The sequence below is a fragment of the Diprion similis genome, chromosome 3 (genome assembly GCF_021155765.1).
Source record: "Diprion similis isolate iyDipSimi1 chromosome 3, iyDipSimi1.1, whole genome shotgun sequence".
In the NCBI taxonomy this organism is placed as follows: Eukaryota; Metazoa; Arthropoda; class Insecta; order Hymenoptera; family Diprionidae; genus Diprion; species Diprion similis.
In genome coordinates this window covers 12,549,018-12,572,336 of record NC_060107.1, presented here as the reverse complement: position 1 = coordinate 12,572,336, position 23,319 = coordinate 12,549,018, and the positions used below count along the sequence as shown (strand labels likewise).

The following is a 23,319-nucleotide window of genomic DNA, read 5'->3' as shown; positions in this document are numbered from 1 at the left end:
AACTCTGGCCGCGATCTGAGGAAAATAGTGACGAAGTATACGTATTATTCAAAAGTAATCTGAAGAGAGGGTCCAACCTTGCCAATGTGTTTTCCAGCAGCCATGTACCTGAAAGCTTCTTCGGTTTGACTCATTGGGAATACAGTTCTGGAAATTGGTTTGATTACACCGGCGGATAGTCCTTTGTGGACTAGTAACCTCAGTTCCTCTGATTTGCGATCGGAAACGTAAAATAAATTATCTAACAGAATACCATAGAAGCTGATTTCCTTCAAAAATATTTCCATCCCAAGGTTGTTGTTAGCTACGAGGTCAAATTTGCCAATTTCCAAAAACCGACCTCCCTGTGCCAAGCAACGAACCGAGGCTTGTAATTTTTCTTCTGCCAAAGAATTCAGCACAATATCCACTCCGAGTCCTTGAGTTTCTCCAAGAATTAATTGCTCGAAACTGGTATCTCGAGAATTGCCAATGTGATTGTCATCAATTTGCGGGAATTGCTTTTTAATGAATTCCCGTTTCTCCGGAGTTCCGACTGTCGTAAAGACTTCGCAGCCCTCGCAGAGGGCTAATCTGATAGCTGCTTGACCTACACCGCCGGTTCCGACGTGTATTAAAACCTTATCGCCCTTTCGCATTCTGCCATAGATGTAAAGTGCATAATAAGCAGTTGCATAAGCAACAGGGACGGTAGCTGCATCCTCTAGTGTCCAGTCATCCGGCACTGACCAAGCAAGTCTCGGGTCACTAATACAGAAGTTCGAAAAGGATCCAGCCCGGACCATTCCCATGATTCGATTACCTTTCGGATCTGTCCCAGCATATTCGAGTCCGATCATACATTCTTGATGTAGCCTTGTAGACCCAGCAACTTCAGATGCTAATTTTCCAGTGCTCACCATAATATCGCGGAAATTTAGAGACGCGCAGTGAACCTTGATCAAGTGGTCGGAGCTGAATCCCGGCTGAATTGAACCTTCTACCCACTTGAGTGAACTCAAATCACCACGTACTCGTTGACGTATCTCAGTCTGATAAACAGGCTGTATTTGCGGTGGATCCAATGGAAGAAACCGATACGAACCCCATGAATTTCCGGAGCGTAGAACATTTTGTGCCAAGTCCAATCGCAATTGTTCGGAATAGAATGGATTTTCCAGAGAAAATTTCGGAGCCCTCGAATCTTGAATTAAGAGTCCTCGAATAATTTCGCCACCTGGTTCTTTTTGAAGGCAGTTCGCGAGTCCCAAAAGGCCACTTTCGAAATTCCCTTCACTCAGAAGAAGTATTCGACGATTGTGGCTACCTCCTTTTTCTCTTTCCGCTTCCAGAGCAGCTTGAAGTTTGGATAGCCATGTGAATTCGTCATTGTTGATCGGTATAACTGCGGATATTTCTGGCAGTCCCAATTGCTTACGTAGTAAAATTATGAATTCTCTATCTGTGCGTTTTTCCAGGATGACGTGAAAGCCTCCACGTTTTATAGTCGCAAAAATGGCGGAATCGATATTCAACGGTTCTCTGGCTAGTAAAAATCCTCCGTCCAGCATTACCGTTTGAAGTTGTTTCAAAATTTCGTGATTTTTGCTCGCGAAGACACCGTGACTAATCACCATCAAAGCGTCACCGTCACTGGACAGTCGATTCAGTCCTGAGACTGTAATAGTAGATGGAACTACATCGTTGCTAAAATTTTCACGAGATCCCACAAGGTTGATATCGGCCTGGATCAAGGGTAAATCACTCAAAATTTCTTGAATGAGAAGGGACGTTAGATATTCAGGTGAGATGTTATCTTCTTCACCCATTAATTCGACGGTTTTCACTCTAAAACCACGATGATTTTCAAGTGCTATATGTGTAGCGATGCGAGTGATGTCTTTCAATGCCATTTCAGCCAGATCTCGATGAGGTATGAACTGGAACTTCTCAAGGACGGGATCCCCAGCTGGTTTCCTGCGAGCAATAGCGCCCGCTTTCAGTCCTCTTATTTCAACACCACCAGCCACACTGACATGTAAGTCTCTGTCGACTTGCACTGTGAATTCTGCGAAAAGAGAACATGAAAATGTTTATGCTCCTAACGAAGAACAACGATTGAATATACATCGACACTGACAGTGTGACACATCGAGAAAGCAGTTCGTACCTTTTTCATCGTCAGACATACTCCGAATTTCATTTAAATGACTCTTAGTGTCTATGACAAGCTTCTGAATACCGGTTGGAACGTAAAGTCCTCGGGTGTCTGTTCCTAGTATTTCCATCTGTAGCATATTATCCATGAAGGCTACCCAATTGTTCGTCCAGGCTATGCGTCCCTTGGTCCCTCTCAATGATGCATGTTTAATGCCACGGAACACTCCCGTGTATTGATATCCTCTAAGACGCAACTCTTTATAAACATCTCTGCTGGTTACATTTAGTTCATCCAGGTCTTCGCACAGTGTTTCATTGCTCACGCGTTCTTGACTTGGGTTCGAAATCGCACGAATTACCCCAGTTACAACGGCAGTACCTCCTTCTACAACTTCAAATCTACCCGATCCTAACAACAGTTGAACGTTCAGTATAATTACCTACCAATTCGATTCGGTGTTATGCTGTGGAAAAACTGACTGCTCAGCGTAAAACTGTGGTATTCTACGTAATCGTACCTTTCTGAAGCATGAGCGTAAGCTCAACGCTGCCTTCTTTCGGAATTGTGGTTGCTCGGTGAAACCTGACATCTTCGAATACGACTGATATCTCGGTGTACAGTTCGCCTCGCATCATACCCAGAGTCTCCCAAATCAGTGCCAAGTAACCAGTCGCAGGAATCAGATTTCTCCCATCGATCACATGACCTGCCATCCATTCAAAGTCTTCGTCCGCAAGTGTGACTTGCACAGTTCTTTCACCCGAAGTGATTTTCTCCTGCATCCTATAGCAGGTCACATACCAGTCATCCGAATGTTCCCAACGCACCAGAGGAGATATCATAGGAGTTCCATTGCTGACTGGGTAGTCGATTTTCGGGTAAAGATTGGCCAAATTCGGATGTAAACCGACTTCGTAAAGCTTGCCAACAGCTTGCAGTAAAACTTGGACGTTATCTCTATGCCCACGTTTAGTTAAAGCCACATTGGTGACGTTCTCGTTCAAGGATCTCCGCAAAATGGCTTGCAGCAACCCGTGTGGCGCTATTTCAATGGTAATTGCATTGTTTGGTATGAGGTTTGAAGTTTCTTCGAATAAAACCGGACTCAGTAAGTTATTCGTGTGGTATTCGGCTGAACACAATCGAGCCGAAGTAGTGTTCCACTTGTTTCGAGGTACGGAGGTGCTGAGCCACTTCTGACTACGAGGTCTTGGATCAGGAATGACCTTTTGCAAGTAAGTTAATAATTTTGGGCCCGCTGCTGCTATGTAGCGACTATGGTATGCAATGTTGCTGCACGGGACTTCTCGAGCAAAGATGTTGTTTGCCTGTGAAAAGAAATTGTAACTGGAATAACGAAGACTAGGAAAAATATTTGATCAAGCTACTCATGGCTTTCGGAGAACTGCCCGAGTATACGAATGCCTGGGATGTACCTGCAATTCGGCAACGAATTTCTTCATGGACTGAGCTGGTCCGCTGATCGTCGAACTCTCGGCAGCATTGTGACAAGCCACCTCGATATCCGGTGGGCATAGATCTTTAATTTCTTCGTAGCCAAGGCCGACAGCTGCCATCGATCCGTGAATTAATTCCGTTTCGATCGAAGCTAAACCTCGAGAATATGCCGCCAGGACCATTTGTTCCGCAGTGAAGCAGCCATCTGCATAGGCACAGCCCAACTCTCCCACCGAATGCCCAATGATATTGTCAGCTACTATTCCTATGGACGTGAGAACATCTACTAGGCCAATCTGCGAATGAAGAGAATACAAATGGACATCAGTGCGGTTGTTTTTGTAGCCTCTGATCAGCGCATAATGTTCATTGGTAAGCCTAGAATGGTCGTCAAATGGGGAATTTCAATTTACCTGAACTGCGGCGATTCCGACAAATGAGTTCAAGATGTTGTCGAATGTTTTTGGATCCTTGTTCGTCAGAATATCAATAATGTCAACTCCGTGTGGCTTGAGAGCTGCGTCACACTTTTCGATAGCCTTGGCAAATACAGGAATTTTCATGAGAGCTTCACCTATCGAATGCCGGAATAAAAATCACATTATACATTCATCGTCGTCTTTTTCACTGCCAGTATTGATACAAGTAATACCTGCACGACAACACATAGAGTGGTGCGTGAATAATTATAACTGATCGTATCAAGAACTCAGTTTCAGGTATAATTAGCTAAATTAACATCGAACCGTGTAATCCGTAATCAACGCTTACCCATTCCAGCCCACTGAGAACCCATTCCAGAGAATACAAACCACACTGGCCGTTTGGCACCGGGATAATGTTGCACGTCTCGAATGCTATCTTCTGGTAAGCCACGGGGTGGCAGAACGGTATATCCACGATACAAGTGCCCGGGAATCTCTTCCAAATGTATACCGTGGAAGAGGCTCACGTACTCCGCATCTGTTTCCCGACTTTCGAGCTGTTGTGATCAAATTTTTTTCAGCTGAATCGTGCAACCAAGTATAATCGATATCATACAATACGGACAGCAGTGACTCGACTCGAGATAAGAGCTGCAATGAGCCGATAGCCAGATTTGACGTTTTGCCGGACGTCGTTTTTGTTGAACTTACGCTATTCAGCATTGTTGTAACAGCCTCCTCCGTCCGCCCAGAAACGACTACAAGTCGGGGCAAATCGTCTTCGGGTTGGCCGTTATTGACCTTCTTTTTCGAATTTGATTCCAAGAGAATATGAGCATTGGCACCGCCGAAACCAAACGAGTTTACACCAACGTATCCACCGTTCCATGGCGTTAACTCGGTAATCACTTGAATCCTGCCATCTTCCAACGCTGTGATTCCTTCACGTGGACGGGTATAATTTAGATTTGGTGGAATGTACCCACTTTCCATTGCGATTACAACCTTTAAAGCAGAAAATAGTCAATGTCCTGTCGCTGGACGTTCATCGCACTTATTACGACGAAAACATCTCCCAACAGCTATTCACATGCAGCACATGTTCAATCGTGTCACAAAGAAATATCACAGTACAGTACTCTGTACTATGAATGTGAATAATATGTTATTTAACGAAGCCGTACGTCGTCAAGCAGTTCAAATTTTCAGACTTTCACAGTTCTGTGAGATCGATCCTCCAAATCACTGTTAATCGGTTTTATGCTGGAAAAGTAATTTCATCGTTGTTTCGTTGTCTCAAAAATTTCAGTACCTTAGCAATAGAACAAAGACCGCTGGCCGGTTCAGAATGTCCCAGATTCGACTTGATGGAACCAATTCGTAGTGGCTCCGTACGACCCGGACAGAATACTTTCTCGAGGGCGTGGACTTCTTCGGGGTCACCAACTTTTGTTCCGGTACCGTGAGCTTCTACGTAAGCCAAACTCGATGGTGAAACTCCGCACTCTTTATAAAATTGTTGTAACAATGCACTCTGCATCACAGTCGAAGGAAATGTGATGCCCTGTTCCTTGAAACCATCACAGTTCGTTTTCGTGTGAACAACTCTGGCATAAATGCGTTTCGCGTTTTTAGCTTTTTGAAGGAAGATCACAGATATAGTTTCGCTACGGGCGTATCCGTTAGCATCAGCATCGAACGACTTACACTTTCCGTCCGGAGCGAGTACACCTGATACGGCGGGGATGATACGAGAACATTAATACACGATCATTACCTTTGAAACATGTGAGTGGTCTACAAATATTAAAATCCCATGTCCTTAATTTCAGTCTTCTCACTAGGTTATAAACATCGTGGCTATTATGGGAAATAGATCCTACCAAGTCTGGAGAATTGAAGCGAGACGTATGGATGAAGACACAAGTTTGCTCCCCCCACGATAGCAGCGTCGCACTGCCCGCTTTTGATTGCTCTGTATGCATGATCCAAGGCGAAGAGACTTGAACTACATGCCGAATCTACAGTGTAGCTCGGTCCGTGAGATCCGAGCCAGTAAGAGATTCGATTAGCCAGCATGGCTCGACTGCAGCCCGTGATACCAAATCCGTTCACCTAAGGAAATAAACAATTCCGCTTTAGGGTAATAAGTTGTTTCGACTTTGTTTCTGACTGAATTAGAAAAATTCATCCATTCGAACCTGAAGTTTTTCATAAAACCAAGTCTTTTCCGACTCAGAAAAACAAGCGCCAATGAACACGCCAGTGTTACTTCCACGGAGTTGACGCGGATTAACGCCAGCATCAATAATAGCTTCGTAGGCATGTTCTAACAACATTCTGCACATGGGGTCCAAGGTGTGCGCTTGCTTGAAGTGCACGCCAAAGAATAGCGAATCAAATTTTCCAATTCCATTTACTTTTCCTGTCCGCTGGGGAATTTCCGGATGATCTAAAATAATCGACAATTCGCATACGACAATCCAGAATAGTTGTATGACTCTCAAACAAAAGGGTATATTGTTGCCTTTCGAATGATTGTCTGTTACATAGATTCATTATTATAATGCAACATTTTTTATGCATGTTTCATATTTATTTACGATTCATGAAACGGAACACAGCTATAATAAATAATTTTTGACAAACTCCGGTGATTTTAATTCGATGTATTGAATGGAACCAAATGTCAAGGTTGTAAAAATTCATCCCACTACATCAGTCTACGGAACTTTGCACAAACCCCATCGTTTTTGACGAGGTATGCTTAACGTTCGTACCTAATTTCCAACGGCGATCGTCATTGGTGACAAGATCAACCTTATTGAAGAGATTTTCCTTAAAATGCGTCAAGTTATCCGAGTCTGGAAACCTCCCAGCAATGCCCGAAATGACCACTTCATCGCCCTCTTCCGGGCTAGAGAACAAAATATTTTCACCACTGTTTGTGACGGTTTCACTGTTATCCGACATATTGCTAATTCTGTATGGGAGAACGCCGTAAGATGTACTACCGGTTGAGAAATCACTGTAACTATATATTTCAAATTTCAGCCACACGTTTTGATCAAGCGTATTTCGACGACCGCAAAGCAATTACGACCAGATTGCACATCCTTGGGTTTTTATAACGCGGCTCCCCCACCAGTATGAATGATTTGCGATGCATTGCGTTCGCGATTTAATTTACTTCAAGCTTACACCTCAAGAGAAACGGTTTCAAAGTCCTGTTGTATCCTTTTCTATCTTATTATCCGTATATACGCAGAATGGAAACAACTTCAATGTTTGGTTGGAATGAACAAACTATATTTGACATATTAATCGTACAGTGAAATTCGTCAAATCTGTCCCTCAATACTTATCGTGACCTTTACGGTACATCATTGGTCACGGATACTCAAAATTCAATTAACTCTACGCATAATTCAATTTTCTTTTACTATCCCTAGTATGCTTGGATGAAACGGTTCTGCGTCCACGTTCTACTCTCTGATTTTCTACGCTTACTGAATCTCCTAAAACTCAGTAACATCAACGAACTCTATCGAACTGCTTCGGGAAATTTAATACCTTCACAGTATCAATGCGAATGTCTCATTTCAAACAGTGACTCGGTTTGAAAATCTGGATAACAGAAGCTCCAATACTCTTATGAGGTTATTCGTAAATGCTGGATAGGATATTTCCTAAAAAGTTTGTCAACTTGGCGTAGTCTCTTTTGCATAAAACAAAAAACATTAGAAAAAGTCTGATCTGTTTCGTTCTACAAGTATCTCTCATTCTCAGAGAACGATGAACTTAAATTCAAAGTTGTGCGTAAAATGCACTGCTCGGTTAATTTAATTCACATTGACGTTATAAGCATATGGCATTGCATGAATGTGCATTAGGGCTGTCGCTGAGCAAGTGTCAGGGATCAAGGGAAGGCGCATTAATTTACACACTATGACAATAAATTAAGACTTTTCCCGCAATCATTTCCAGATAAAAATTAACTTGACTACAGCATATTTTGTGCGCCAAGCTCTCTAACATATATTCAATATGCTTTGAACAGTAGTGGTACGTCTGAATTACGAGCAATCTTATTTAATAATAATAGTGGATCTTGCCCAAAAAATGATACTAATTCTTCTGTATACACGTGTAAAACTTTCTAGATTTTATTGAATCTCTATTAATATAACTTCTAGTGTGATTGCTTGCAGGAATAATTGATGGCAGGCTTGCACCAATTTACATAATGTTTCCGTTGATAGACGCAACGGAAATAGCTCCCATAACTAACTTTGTTTTCACCTCTATCCTGTTAGTTACAGCCCAAGTGGTTGCTCTTTCACCCAAATTTGCATCTTTTGCAAAAACCCATTTCCGGGCTTTTTTGGCCAAAATTTTCACCAATAAAACAAAGATATTTCTCTGAATAATTTCGCACGTGTTCCATAAATATAAGAATTGCAATAACATTTCACACACTTATCATGACAACACTGTGACACGGAGGTCGAACTTATTCTAACCTTTGGGCTGCGACAGTCGCCTTCCGTGTTTTCGTAAGCGATGGTGTGTTGTGGTTTCAGTTATGACCTCGTCATACGGAAACTCTACACCTTATTCTAACATCCTAGCTGCAATATTCATAATCGGTATGTTCGAATTTTCAAAAAATCACAACTTCTTAACGATTCTCTCTTTGGAGGTCAAACGGACCTGTATAACTTTTCATTTGAAGGACTGATTCACGTAGAACCAGTCCTTCGGCGTCCCCTAAAAATCTACTGTAAGAAGATGTTCCTGGAAAAAATTTTCTCCTGGAGAATATTCTGTCGGGTCTGCGCCGAACTGTCCCAACGCCAAACCATCCCCGAACCGAATTATCGTCCGAACAAGGGTCAGAAAATGAATACCTTGAGATGCTTAACGAGAAACTGAGAAAGAACGATTTCGATACTGTGTATGGGGTGCGGAGCTTTTCAATTGCCAGACTGATGGTTGGTGACTGTCGAATAAGCTTCGAGTACAAATACATTCGCATAGGCGACATGCTGTACCCGAAAACTAAGGGACTGATGGCGTTGTTGTTTAAAAAGATGGCGGATAGTGGTCACGTTACCCCGAACGACATGGAGAGATAGAAAAATATCGCTCTCGCAACAAATTCAGATAGAAAATACTACGACCAGAACACACGGTCAAATTGAAGCATTTAACTCTCAAGCTGTTCAGCATTTTTATAACTAGCAATAGTGTATCATCGTCAACAAAGATGTTGAAACGTTCGAGCAAAGGTATTTTGCTACCTCAGGCTTGGATCACACGACAAGGTCTTGAAACGGATTTTATTTTCTGGGAGGACGCTAACGAGTCGGTGGAATGTCTTCGTTTGCTAATGGCATATCAATCAGTTCAGAATTCAAGTCACAAAAACGGAATGATGTTAATTCTTGAAAAATTACAAGAAGCGGGAATTATTTATTAGCCAACTCCCATCGCTTTTGCAATCATGCACAACGTGTTTCGACGGCAGCTGAATGAAAATACGGCTGTAGACACTCGCTGTTCTCCAAATGTCGGATTTTTAATCACCAAAACAATGGACGGGCATTAAGTACACAGACCAAAAGACTGCGCAGTGTGACAGATTCCACAGAACAAAACCACGGCTGTACCTCTGAAATTTTTACAGCAGAAATTATAATTTTTGCAAAGTCAAAATGATTTCCGGCCGGCCACAAACCTATTTAAATTTTATATCTATAGGTTTCGATATGTTTACGAAAATTTAGCCTGTTTCGCGGTTGATCGACTTGAAATCCCACTACAGTTCAAAGATAAAAAATGGAAAGAATAACCAAATCCGTAGACATAACCTCGAAACGATAAAACGAATAATTCGGATTGATTTCCGCACATGCGCCAAGTTTTCTCCAGAATCTCTGATTGGCAGACATCAAAATGAACTTTTTCTAATACGTTTCAATATTCTTTCGTTTACTGGGATATTATGAAATACAATATCTTCCGAGTGGCAAGGGGAGTATTCCGATTCTCCGATTGCCTAGTGTATTGCTTGTTTGGCTGTATTGTTTGATCTCTGTCTTAGGAATAGATCATGAAAATCTTTACAATTTCGGGAAATAGATCGTACCAACTGCTTAAAAAATCAAAACGATACTGTTGACAATCGTGTGACCACCCGAACTGTGAGACGAGACCAGTTATTTAAATCAATATTACGACTGTTGCTGACATCGTCGTAGGAGAGCGGTCATAGGAATGAGTTAATTACCGGTTCAGGTTCAACCCGAATCGGAGCTCAAATATACCCCCTAAAAGATGGCGGTCGCGCCCCCGGGGCGAGGGGGGAGGGAGGGTTTGAACACTTGCTCGGTTCAAGTAAAACACCCCAAAAGTGCGGAGCGAGGAGTGAAAGCACCGTGCAACTGGAGTTTTGTAAAACAGAGCAAGAAGCCCGTGTCACTCAAGCGCTTGCATTCGAAACTCGAGGTTGCCTCAGCAGATGTGCCGCAAGAATGAACAAAACGAGATGAACGCGCGACAAATCCGTTTCCGGTGCAGAGGGCGCCACCGGCAATCAAAGCGATCGAACCGAAAATCACAGCGCGAGAGATCAGTTTACTGCTGACAACCGAAGTGATGAGTCACATCACACGAGGACCAAAGTTTGGCGAATATTCGAATCACTGTTCTCTGTCTAAGCATCGCGGGGTTTTCATGCCATAGCGGCTTTTCCCCTACGAGTCAATAGAGTCATGCAAGTCATAATCAAACGAAGCTAAGGAGGCGTGGTTTGGTGCACGTATGCAGGCGATTCTAATGCACATGCAAAAATATTTTGTTACATTAATAATTCCACACATTTCTAACGGCGATAGTCATTGGTAACCAGATCAACGTTGCTGAAGAGATTTTCCTTGAAATGCGTCAAATTTTTTGAGTTTGTAAATCGTCCCGCAATTCGCGAACTGACCATTATCGTCTGGGTTCGAAATAGGGATAATCGCAGCATTCTCAGAATCCTTGGTTTCTGCACTTCCCTCCGCCATATTTCTATACTGCGTGACTAAAATCATGAAAACGTATGTGCCGTTTTCACGTTATTTCAGGATTTTTAATAACAGAAGGACGTATGAAGTCATTTTTGAATTTGACTATAATTAAATGAGCTTATTACCCTCTTTGATTTTCATGTCACATTCAGGCTCAAATAAAAGGGGCAAGATGTCCAAGGCTACTCTACAAAGAAGGTCCAAATGTCGGTCCTGCAAGGTGTTCAATAGGCTAAATTAAAAAGTCGTGACAGAAAATTAAATCGACTGAGGTTAAGGAAAATATTTTTATTTTAATATTTCACTGATATAATTAACTTTGGATGACATGGTATTGTATAGGGAAAAACATTTTGTATTATGCTTTGAATAATCGTATTTCAAATTTTCTTTGCGTCCTAACGTTGGCAAAATCTCTACGCTCAACAGAGACAAAGCATTTAGATTTTCTTGTGGTACTAGGGAAAAAATTAGCATTTCACGATATTTTCTACACGTGCGTACAAAGTTCTCGAATTTAATGCAAGAAATTCTCCAGAATCGTGTTGCAGCGAGACATTGATGCTAATGCGATTCTTCACTGGTAAAGATTAAGACTTCACATACCCGAATTTTCGTAAATATATATATATACTATTTTGAAATATTTGATTTTGAAAATTAAAGGGCTAAAAATTTCGAGGGCCGGAAGCTACAGCCTTTTCAACTTAACGGTTAATTTGGACCTGGTGACATTCTGTCTAATAATGTTATACGCACTTTTGTGATGAAACTCACCTTTTTTACGTCTTTTACATGATTTTAGTCACGCGATATAGGTAAAGCCGTAAGGGGCCATTCGTCAAATATGTTCGCTTTTTTTCGGAGATGTTAGAGAACAGTGCACTGGGATTCAGGTTCACATTCTTCTTCAGTATAATTTGTGTTACGTTAAGACGTCGTTGAATGAAGATGATTGCATTGCATACTCTTTATTTTTTCTGTGTCACACATTTTTCAATCATACAATAATTGACTTGATCATTAGAGTTGTTTTTCATAACAGGATGTTAATAATTCTCCATACAAAATTAAATAAGTTCAAGACCTATTGTCTTTCCACCAATTTAACTTCTGCTGGCCTGACTTGCAGGATTATTAATGGGTGCTAGGTTTGCACCATCTTCCATTATGCTTTTCTTGAACGACGCAGCATCTTCGATAGGATCTCCGTTTATAGCTGTAGCGCAGACATCATGTTCCAACACTGTAACGTGATTTCCTTCAACGTAGTGCACCTCTATTTTTCCCCGAGTGACCTGTGAAAGAAATGAAAATTAATGGTAGCAAACTATTCAATGTTGACGACTTCTGAGGACAGCACGTAACCAATATCGGGAATTCATGTGTAAAAGATCCAAATACTACTATGATCTTCGCTTATCAAAGAGTTCTAACGATACTATGTCAAGGTGGCGAAAAAACCAAGAGATTGGGGAGTTCTCAGAACATTTCCGAATTTTGGAAGACTCAGGAAAGTCTCTGGAAAGCCCGTCAAAACTTCATCAAATTCCGAGGAATTTTGGATAGATACTTTGGTTTGAAATTATTTCAGTTGAGGTGTCCTGATCACCGGCAGAACTATCTGCAAATTGAATATTTTCCAGACATTTGGAGCAGAATTGTAACACTGACATTATTTATATTTTTCGAAATCAAACGATTAATTTTTCGATTTACAGCACGTAACTGACGTATCATCTGTTCCATTTAGTTATATCATTCTCTACCAGTGACTTTAAACCTTACAAAGTATTAGTGGTAAGAAACAGAATGGGAGATTTTGGAAACCAGGCTCCGGACATCAGGAAAATCTCTGGGAATCTTGCACTCTGATTTCTGTCGCCACCTTGATAATTTGTGTACAAGTATTTGAAACTCATTGCAAGACCCATGCGGGAATTCGGATAATACGGGGAAAAAAATTATCAAGTTCAATATTAGCTTTACTCTAAAAATTTTGCAAACTACTGAAATTTGAGAAATCCATTTTCTGAATCTGGTACCAATTTAGACATGTGGACTAACTAAGATTGCTAGGTCATTGCAAATAACTTGAGAATTTTCGATTGGACTGTTTGCTTCTTAAAATCGATTTTTACAGTAATATACATATGTATGTACATGTATGCAACATATACATATCCTTTAACGGTTCGTGGCTTTATCTGAAATCGCCACATGTCACACGTATGCAATCAAATTCTGGAAGCTGAATGTTCGATTTTTCACATATAATTGATACATTTATCGTAAAATTGATTTCGTGCGCGAGTTTTCTAATTCTCCTTTGGATTTTTCGTGAAACACGTTTCCTTCAATTTCATCCAGTTTGGAATGTCTCTAGCACTATTTCACGCCAAACGTTTTCTTCTCAAAAATAATTTTTGCAATGAACAAAAAATACCTTATCGTTTTCGAAAATTCAGCCGCGAGATGAAATTCTTCGAAAAAATCGTTGCAACTCTTACGAAGCTATCAGAAATTCTCATATGGACTCCCGATACTCCCGAAATTTAATGTTTCCAAGAATCTCATACGAAATAGATCTCCATTTTCACTCGGATCGAGGATATTGACTTTTTATCGATTTCTGGCATTAACATGCCACGTTTTCAGTGATACATCATCGAATATTGTCAAAGTGAAAATTGAGAGTAAAAAAAACGATAGAAGTGGAACGTTTGCAGCAGCCTACCTTATTCAGACCATAATCTTCCGCCATCAAACGTACAGAGTGAATCTTAGGCCTAAGTAAGATTATCGGTGTTTCTAAAAGTGGCAATGCTGAGATGTCGAAATTCAGAACTGCTTTGATTCGGTGGTAAATTGCAGAACATATTTCCTGCTGAATTTCTGGCGAGAAATTTAAATTTTTTGCTTCTGGCAACGTTTTCGTGAATGCTGCCAACTTACTCTCCCAGTTGCCGCAATTTTGTAATTCCTCAGCAAGCTGAAACACCAGCGCTTTGTTTATTATTCTGATCAAACTTGTACGTGTTCAGGCAATTCATATTCAGTAAATCCTCGTCGATATAATCAGCATTTGCGGGGTACGCGCAATCGTGGTAGGAATTACCAGAAAAAAATAAAACCTACCGCTGGGTTGACGGAGGGTGCGAGAATATCCATTATCCCCAAAAGTATATCAGATTGGAGCTGGTCATCAGTTTCCGCACTCAAATTTTGATTGACTATTGCTTTCATCAAATCGGGCGCGCCATCGATTAACACAAGACGACCATGGAGTCCTTCGGATTCTAAACGTCTCGCAAGCTCGATAGCCACTAAACTTCCGTAAGAATATCCAGCTATGACGAAGTCTCTGCGACCCTTGTTCCTTTCCTTGACATGCTGCAAGTTGTAAAACGACGTTTCAATTGCATCAAGATTTCGGAAATTGAAAGCTATTACGGTTGCGCATCACTTCGGAGAACAATTAATGATGTTTACCGGCAAGAAATAGTCAGCCATATCGCCAATCGATACAACGTTTGGAATAGTCGTCGGAAGCTGTAAGCAAGTCGTTGGAGATCTTAGTTTAGGAACCAATGGATTAAATACGGTGTGGGTTCCTTCGATTCCCGGCAGTACAAAAACTTCTCCTCGTCTATCCTCTGCCTGAGTTGGCAGAGAAACGCAAATATCTTTACCGAGTTCCGTCGTTCCCAGAGTCCGCATTAATATTTTTATACCACCTAAATCGTTCGCCGTTTCTACGATCTTCTTGTGTTTCGCACTCTCTTCCAGCAATTTCGCAGACAGGTCTTGCAGTTTCGCAAAATTGAGGGCGCGAATGTCTTGCGCAGTCATGAACACTTCGAATTCACGCTCTAAGGTTTGTTTAATTTCAACGGCCATCATGGAATCCATTCCGATTTCTGCCAAAGGCGTGTGCACACTGACAGTTTTGAGGTCCTTGAGCCCTGTTCAAAATACGTTCTTTTAAGTACAAGTGGAACTTGATATTTCATTAATTGAAACTTATCCAGATAAATTAGCAAGAAACTTTCGTCCCAAATTGAAGAAATCAACATTTTGACGGGTGAAAGATAACTCATACCTTTCAGTGCGGTGAATTCAAAGAAACACCGAACACAAGTAGTGAGTACATTCAGAGGAGTTTCGATTTTGTACGAATAACTGATTGGAAGGGAAAGATCGGACGTTGGAAAAATTAGTGTCTTGTTTAGCATACCCATTATGTTAATGACTGTGTCGACAATGTTTGCAGCATCACCTCCAGCCGCCCTCTTCTCAGCAACAACCATGCTTGAGACTACGGTGGAATTTTGTCGTAGAAAACCATCCAGTTCTTGCAGGCATGAAGATATTCTCTGTTGCAAGGTGCCGCCAATGACAATTTCCTTGTGGTCCTCTTGCATTTCAGCGACTAGTCCGACGTCACCGACAGCTCCCCATTCAACGGCCAAGGCTGGGAGATTTTCAGCCGCTCTCGATTCGCAGATTCGTTCCATTATAGAATTGGCCATTCCGTAATTTGTTTGCCCTGCGTTTCCTCTACCGCAGGACACCGATGAAAATACGACGAAATGCCTGAGTTTTGGACACAAGATTCTGGAGAGTTTGTCCAACTGCTTAGTTGCCCAGGCTTTAGCTTTGAAGGACTCTTCGAATGATTCCACTGTTTGATTCTCACACAGGCCGTCTTTGAGTACCACCGCCAAGTTGAATATAGCATCTACCGGACCAAGTGCCGCTGCCTCTTTCAGAATAGCTTCGCACCCCTCGTGAGTCGAGGGATCTTTTCCGACAATTACGACAACCTCCACTCCCCATCCTTTCCACGTATTAATGCGCATACGTTGATATCCGGTGTTGATTCCTCTTCTCGATGTCAAAACTAGTTTCCTGGCTCCACGAACTGCCAGCCAATCGGCCAGCTCCAGACCGAATCCACCCAAGCCACCAAGAATAAGGTAGCTGCTGTCTGCTAAGCAATAGTAACGAGGTAGCGCCAGAGGAAGAGCTGGCGCATCGGTTGGATTTTCGTCACGGATTTTGACGAGTACCTGAAAGTGCGAAAGCAAAAACGAAAGTTCAAATTTAGTGTTTGCTGCCAACTCTGGCCGCGATCTGAGGAAAATAGTGACGAAGTATACGTATTATTCAAAAGTAATCTGAAGAGAGGGTCCAACCTTGCCAATGTGTTTTCCAGCAGCCATGTACCTGAAAGCTTCCTCGGTTTGACTCATTGGGAATACAGTTCTGGAAATTGGTTTGATTACACCGGCGGATAGTCCTTTGTGGACTAGTAACCTCAGTTCCTCTGATTTGCGATCGGTAACGTAAAATAAATTATCTAACAGAATACCATAGAAGCTGATTTCCTTCAAAAATATTTCCATCCCAAGGTTGTTGTTAGCTACGAGGTCAAATTTGCCAATTTCCAAAAACCGACCTCCCTGTGCCAAGCAACGAACCGAGGCTTGTAATTTTTCTTCTGCCAAAGAATTCAGCACAATATCCACTCCGAGTCCTTGAGTTTCTCCAAGAATTAATTGCTCGAAACTGGTATCTCGAGAATTGCCAATGTGATTGTCATCAATTTGCGGGAATTGCTTTTTAATGAATTCCCGTTTCTCCGGAGTTCCGACTGTCGTAAAGACTTCGCAGCCCTCGCAGAGGGCTAATCTGATAGCTGCTTGACCTACACCGCCGGTTCCGACGTGTATTAAAACCTTATCGCCCTTTCGCATTCTGCCATAGATGTAAAGTGCATAATAAGCAGTTGCATAAGCAACAGGGACGGTAGCTGCATCCTCTAGTGTCCAGTCATCCGGCACTGACCAAGCAAGTCTCGGGTCACTAATACAGAAGTTCGAAAAGGATCCAGCCCGGACCATTCCCATGATTCGATTACCTTTCGGATCTGTCCCAGCATATTCGAGTCCGATCATACATTCTTGATGTAGCCTTGTAGACCCAGCAACTTCAGATGCTAATTTTCCAGTGCTCACCATAATATCGCGGAAATTTAGAGACGCGCAGTGAACCTTGATCAAGTGGTCGGAGCTGAATCCCGGCTGAATTGAACCTTCTACCCACTTGAGTGAACTCAAATCACCACGTACTCGTTGACGTATCTCAGTCTGATAAACAGGCTGTATTTGCGGTGGATCCAATGGAAGAAACCGATACGAACCCCATGAATTTCCGGAGCGTAGAACATTTTGTGCCAAGTCCAATCGCAATTGTTCGGAATAGAATGGATTTTCCAGAGAAAATTTCGGAGCCCTCGAATCTTGAATTAAGAGTCCTCGAATAATTTCGCCACCTGGTTCTTTTTGGAGGCAGTTCGCGAGTCCCAAAAGGCCACTTTCGAAATTCCCTTCACTCAGAAGAAGTATTCGACGATTGTGGCTACCTCCTTTTTCTCTTTCCGCTTCCAGAGCAGCTTGAAGTTTGGATAGCCATGTGAATTCGTCATTGTTGATCGGTATAACTGCGGATATTTCTGGCAGTCCCAATTGCTTACGTAGTAAAATTATGAATTCTCTATCTGTGCGTTTTTCCAGGATGACGTGAAAGCCTCCACGTCTTATAGTCGCAAAAATGGCGGAATCGATATTCAACGGTTCTCTGGCTAGTAAAAATCCTCCGTCCAGCATTACCGTTTGAAGTTGTTTCAAAATTTCGTGATTTTTGCTCGCGAAGACACCGTGACTAATCACCATCAAAGCGTCACCGTCACTGGACAGTCGATTCAGTCCTGAGACTGTAATAGTAGATGGAACTACATCGTTGCTAAAATTTTCACGAGATCCCACAAGGTTGATATCGGCCTGGATCAAGGGTAAATCACTCAAAATTTCTTGAATGAGAAGGGACGTTAGATATTCAGGTGAGATGTTATCTTCTTCACCCATTAATTCGACGGTTTTCACTCTGAAACCACGATGATTTTCAAGTGCTATATGTGTAGCGATGCGAGTGATGTCTTTCAATGCCATTTCAGCCAGATCTCGATGAGGTATGAACTGGAACTTCTCAAGGACGGGATCCCCAGCTGGTTTCCTGCGAGCAATAGCGCCCGCTTTCAGTCCTCTTATTTCAACACCACCAGCCACACTGACATGTAAGTCTCTGTCGACTTGCACTGTGAATTCTGCGAAAAGAGAACATGAAAATGTTTATGCTCCTAACGAAGAACAACGATTGAATATACATCGACACTGACAGTGTGACACATCGAGAAAGCAGTTCGTACCTTTTTCATCGTCAGGCATACTCCGAATTTCATTTAAATGACTCTTAGTGTCTATGACAAGCTTCTGAATACCGGTTGGAACGTAAAGTCCTCGGGTGTCTGTTCCTAGTATTTCCATCTGTAGCATATTATCCATGAAGGCTACCCAATTGTTCGTCCAGGCTATGCGTCCCTTGGTCCCTCTCAATGATGCATGTTTAATGCCACGGAACACTCCGGTGTATTGATATCCTCTAAGACGCAACTCTTTATAAACATCTCTGCTGGTTACATTTAGTTCATCCAGGTCTTCGCACAGTGTTTCATTGCTCACGCGTTCTTGACTTGGGTTCGAAATCGCACGAATTAACCCAGTTACAATGGCAGTACCTCCTTCTACAACTTCAAATCTACCCGATCCTAACAACAGTTGAACGTTCAGTATAATTACCTACCAATTCGATTCGGTGTTATGCTGTGGAAAAACTGACTGCACAGCGTAAAACTGTGGTATTCTACGTAATCGTACCTTTCTGAAGCATGAGCGTAAGCTCAACGCTGCCTTCTTTCGGAATTGTGGTTGCTCGGTGAAACCTGACATCTTCGAATACGACTGATATCTCGGTGTACAGTTCGCCTTGCATCATACCCAGAGTCTCCCAAATCAGTGCCAAGTAACCAGTCGCAGGAATCAGATTTCTCCCATCGATCACATGACCTGCCATCCATTCAAAGGCTTCGTCCGCAAGTGTGACTTGCACAGTTCTTTCACCCGAAGTGATTTTGTCCTGCATCCTATAGCAGGTCACATACCAGTCATCCGAATGTTCCCAACGCACCAGAGGAGATATCATAGGAGTTCCATTGCTGACTGGGTAGTCGATTTTCGGGTAAAGATTGGCCAAATTCGGATGTAAACCGACTTCGTAAAGCTTGCCAACAGCTTGCAGTAAAACTTGGACGTTATCTCTATGCCCACGTTTAGTTAAAGCCACATTGGTGACGTTCTCGTTCAAGGATCTCCGCAAAATGGCTTGCAGCAACCCGTGTGGCGCTATTTCAATGGTAATTGCATTGTTTGGTATGAGGTTTGAAGTTTCTTCGAATAAAACTGGACTCAGTAAGTTATTCGTGTGGTATTCGGCTGAACACAATCGAGCCGAAGTAGTGTTCCACTTGTTTCGAGGTACGGAGGTGCTGAGCCACTTCTGACTACGAGGTCTTGGATCAGGAATGACCTTTTGCAAGTAAGTTAATAATTTTGGGCCCGCTGCTGCTATGTAGCGACTATGGTATGCAATGTTGCTGCACGGGACTTCTCGAGCAAAGATGTTGTTTGCCTGTGAAAAGAAATTGTAACTGGAATAACGAAGACTAGGAAAAATATTTGATCAAGCTACTCATGGCTTTCGGAGAACTGCCCGAGTATACGAATGCCTGGGATGTACCTGCAATTCGGCAACGAATTTCTTCATGGACTGAGCTGGTCCGCTGATCGTCGAACTCTCGGCAGCATTGTGACAAGCCACCTCGATATCCGGTGGGCATAGATCTTTAATTTCTTCGTAGCCAAGGCCGACAGCTGCCATCGATCCGTGAATTAATTCCGTTTCGATCGAAGCTAAACCTCGAGAATATGCCGCCAGGACCATTTGTTCCGCAGTGAAGCAGCCATCTGCATAGGCACAGCCCAACTCTCCCACCGAATGCCCAATGATATTGTCAGCTACTATTCCTATGGACGTGAGAACATCTACTAGGCCAATCTGCGAATGAAGAGAATACAAATGGACATCAGTGCGGTTGTTTTTGTAGCCTCTGATCAGCGCATAATGTTCATTGGTAAGCCTAGAATGGTCGTCAAATGGGGAATTTCAATTTACCTGAACTGCGGCGATTCCGACAAATGAGTTCAAGATGTTGTCGAATGTTTTTGGATCCTTGTTCGTCAGAATATCAATAATGTCAACTCCGTGTGGCTTGAGAGCTGCGTCACACTTTTCGATAGCCTTGGCAAATACAGGAATTTTCATGAGAGCTTCACCTATCGAATGCCGGAATAAAAATCACATTATACATTCATCGTCGTCTTTTTCACTGCCAGTATTGATACAAGTAATACCTGCACGACAACACATAGAGTGGTGCGTGAATAATTATAACTGATCGTATCAAGAACTCAGTTTCAGGTATAATTAGCTAAATTAACATCGAACCGTGTAATCCGTAATCAACGCTTACCCATTCCAGCCCACTGAGAACCCATTCCAGAGAATACAAACCACACTGGCCGTTTGGCACCGGGATAATGTTGCACGTCTCGAATGCTATCTTCTGGTAAGCCACGGGGTGGCAGAACGGTATATCCACGATACAAGTGGCCGGGAATCTCTTCCAAATGTATACCGTGGAAGAGGCTTACGTACTCCGCATCTGTTTCCCGACTTTCGAGCTGTTGTGATCAAATTTTTTTCAGCTGAATCGTGCAACCAAGTATAATCGATATCATACAATACGGACAGCAGTGACTCGACTCGAGATAAGAGCTGCAATGAGCCGATAGCCAGATTTGACGTTTTGCCGGACGTCGTTTTTGTTGAACTTACGCTATTCAGCATTGTTGTAACAGCCTCCTCCGTCCGCCCAGAAACGACTACAAGTCGGGGCAAATCGTCTTCGGGTTGGCCGTTATTGACCTTCTTTTTCGAATTTGATTCCAAGAGAATATGAGCATTGGCACCGCCGAAACCAAACGAGTTTACACCAACGTATCCACCGTTCCATGGCGTTAACTCGGTAATCACTTGAATCCTGCCATCTTCCAACGCTGTGATTCCTTCACGTGGACGGGTATAATTTAGATTTGGTGGAATGTACCCACTTTCCATTGCGATTACAACCTTTAAAGCAGAAAATAGTCAATGTCCTGTCGCTGGACGTTCATCGCACTTATTACGACGAAAACATCTCTCAACAGCTATTCACATGCAGCACATGTTCAATCGTGTCACAAAGAAATATCACAGTACAGTACTCTGTACTATGAATGTGAATGTGAATAATATGTTATTTAACGAAGCCGTACGTTGTCAAGCAGTTCAAATTTTCAGACTTTCACAGTTCTGTGAGATCGATCCTCCAAATCACTGTTAATCGGTTTTATGCTGGAAAAGTAATTTCATCGTTGTTTCGTAGTCTTAAAAATTTCAGTACCTTAGCAATAGAACAAAGACCGCTGGCCGGTTCAGAATGTCCCAGATTCGACTTGATGGAACCAATTCGTAGTGGCTCCGTACGACCCGGACAGAATACTTTCTCGAGGGCGTGGACTTCTTCGGGGTCACCAACTTTTGTTCCGGTACCGTGAGCTTCTACGTAAGCCAAACTCGATGGTGAAACTCCGCACTCTTTATAAAATTGTTGTAACAATGCACTCTGCATCACAGTCGAAGGAAATGTGATGCCCTGTTCCTTGAAACCATCACAGTTCGTTTTCGTGTGAACAACTCTGGCATAAATGCGTTTCGCGTTTTTAGCTTTTTGAAGGAAGATCACAGATATAGTTTCGCTACGGGCGTATCCGTTAGCATCAGCATCGAACGACTTACACTTTCCGTCCGGAGCGAGTACACCTGATACGGCGGGGATGATACGAGAACATTAATACACGATCATTACCTTTGAAACATGTGAGTGGTCTACAAATATTAAAATCCCATGTCCTTAATTTCAGTCTTCTCACTAGGTCATGAACATCGTGGCTATTATGGGAAATAGATCCTACCAAGTCTGGAGAATTGAAGCGAGACGTATGGATGAAGACACAAGTTTGCTCCCCCCACGATAGCAGCGTCGCACTGCCCGCTTTTGATTGCTCTGTATGCATGATCCAAGGCGAAGAGACTTGAACTACATGCCGAATCTACAGTGTAGCTCGGTCCGTGAGATCCGAGCCAGTAAGAGATTCGATTAGCCAGCATGGCTCGACTGCAGCCCGTGATACCAAATCCGTTCACCTAAGGAAATAAACAATTCCGCTTTAGGGTAATAAGTTGTTTCGACTTTGTTTCTGACTGAATTAGAAAAATTCATCCATTCGAACCTGAAGTTTTTCATAGAACCAAGTCTTTTCCGACTCAGAAAAACAAGCGCCAATGAACACGCCAGTGTTACTTCCACGGAGTTGACGCGGATTAACGCCAGCATCAATAATAGCTTCGTAGGCATGTTCTAACAACATTCTGCACATGGGGTCCATGGTGTGCGCTTGCTTGAAGTGCACGCCAAAGAATAGCGAATCAAATTTTCCAATTCCATTTACTTTTCCTGTCCGCTGGGGAATTTCCGGATGATCTAAAATAATCGACAATTCGCATACGACAATCCAGAATAGTTGTATGACTCTCAAACAAAAGGGTATATTGTTGCCTTTCGAATGATTGTCTGTTACATAGATTCATTATTATAATGCAACATTTTTACGCATGTTCCACATTTATTCACGATTCATGAAACGGAACATAGCTATAATAAAGAATTTTTGACAAACTCCGGCGATTTCAATTCGATGTATTGAATGGAACCAAATGTCAAGGTTGTAAAAATTCATCTCACTACATTAGTCTACGGAACTTTGCACAAACCTAACTATTATTGACGAGATATGCCTAACGTTCGTACCTAATTTCCAACGGCGATCGTCGTTGGTGACAAGATCAACCTTATTGAAGAGATTTTCCTTAAAACGCGTCAAGTTATCTGAGTCTGGAAACCTTCCAGCAATGCCCGAAATGACCACTTCATCACCCTCTTCCGGGCTAGAGAACAAAACATTTTCCCCACCGTTTGTGACGGTTTCACTGTTATCCGCCATATTGCTAATTCTGTATGCGAGAACGCCGTAAGAAGCACTACCGGTTGAGAAGTCACTGTAACTATATGTTTTTTATTTTAGCCCTCGATTTTGGTCAAGAG

General features: G+C 42.4%; 2 protein-coding genes and 1 long non-coding RNA gene across 4 annotated transcripts in view; 1 reads left to right on the top strand and 2 right to left on the bottom strand.

The window, feature by feature from the left end:
• The window catches only part of LOC124404503 (fatty acid synthase-like), a 26,462-nt gene extending 19,421 nt beyond the window's left edge, over window positions 1-7,041 (bottom strand). For both annotated transcript variants that reach the window (XM_046878672.1, XM_046878671.1), the window contains exons 1-11: window positions 6,804-7,041; window positions 6,225-6,475; window positions 5,907-6,138; window positions 5,336-5,754; window positions 4,735-5,028; window positions 4,370-4,580; window positions 4,012-4,172; window positions 3,577-3,894; window positions 2,658-3,468; window positions 2,150-2,548; window positions 78-2,047 (exon numbers count right to left, since the gene is read on the bottom strand). In XM_046878672.1, the coding sequence (XP_046734628.1) occupies window positions 78-2,047; window positions 2,150-2,548; window positions 2,658-3,468; window positions 3,577-3,894; window positions 4,012-4,172; window positions 4,370-4,580; window positions 4,735-5,028; window positions 5,336-5,754; window positions 5,907-6,138; window positions 6,225-6,475; window positions 6,804-6,996 (5,259 nt within the window). In that variant the 5' untranslated portion in view covers window positions 6,997-7,041. The remainder of the gene's footprint in view (window positions 1-77; window positions 2,048-2,149; window positions 2,549-2,657; window positions 3,469-3,576; window positions 3,895-4,011; window positions 4,173-4,369; window positions 4,581-4,734; window positions 5,029-5,335; window positions 5,755-5,906; window positions 6,139-6,224; window positions 6,476-6,803) is intronic.
• Window positions 1-13,914, top strand: part of LOC124404510 — a 17,031-nt gene extending 3,117 nt beyond the window's left edge. Inside the window, exon 3 of the long non-coding RNA XR_006929012.1 lies at window positions 13,843-13,914. This is a non-coding gene — a long non-coding RNA (uncharacterized LOC124404510). The remainder of the gene's footprint in view (window positions 1-13,842) is intronic.
• The window catches only part of LOC124404502 (fatty acid synthase-like), a 26,968-nt gene extending 3,649 nt beyond the window's left edge, over window positions 1-23,319 (bottom strand). Inside the window, exons 1-16 of the mRNA XM_046878670.1 lie at window positions 23,026-23,319; window positions 22,448-22,698; window positions 22,130-22,361; window positions 21,559-21,977; window positions 20,952-21,245; window positions 20,587-20,797; window positions 20,229-20,389; window positions 19,794-20,111; window positions 18,875-19,685; window positions 18,367-18,765; window positions 16,295-18,264; window positions 15,334-16,168; window positions 14,589-15,061; window positions 14,235-14,489; window positions 13,834-14,088; window positions 12,115-12,394 (exon numbers count right to left, since the gene is read on the bottom strand). Of these exons, the coding sequence (XP_046734626.1) occupies window positions 12,203-12,394; window positions 13,834-14,088; window positions 14,235-14,489; window positions 14,589-15,061; window positions 15,334-16,168; window positions 16,295-18,264; window positions 18,367-18,765; window positions 18,875-19,685; window positions 19,794-20,111; window positions 20,229-20,389; window positions 20,587-20,797; window positions 20,952-21,245; window positions 21,559-21,977; window positions 22,130-22,361; window positions 22,448-22,698; window positions 23,026-23,218 (7,269 nt within the window). The 5' untranslated portion in view covers window positions 23,219-23,319 and the 3' untranslated portion in view covers window positions 12,115-12,202. The remainder of the gene's footprint in view (window positions 1-12,114; window positions 12,395-13,833; window positions 14,089-14,234; window positions 14,490-14,588; window positions 15,062-15,333; window positions 16,169-16,294; window positions 18,265-18,366; window positions 18,766-18,874; window positions 19,686-19,793; window positions 20,112-20,228; window positions 20,390-20,586; window positions 20,798-20,951; window positions 21,246-21,558; window positions 21,978-22,129; window positions 22,362-22,447; window positions 22,699-23,025) is intronic.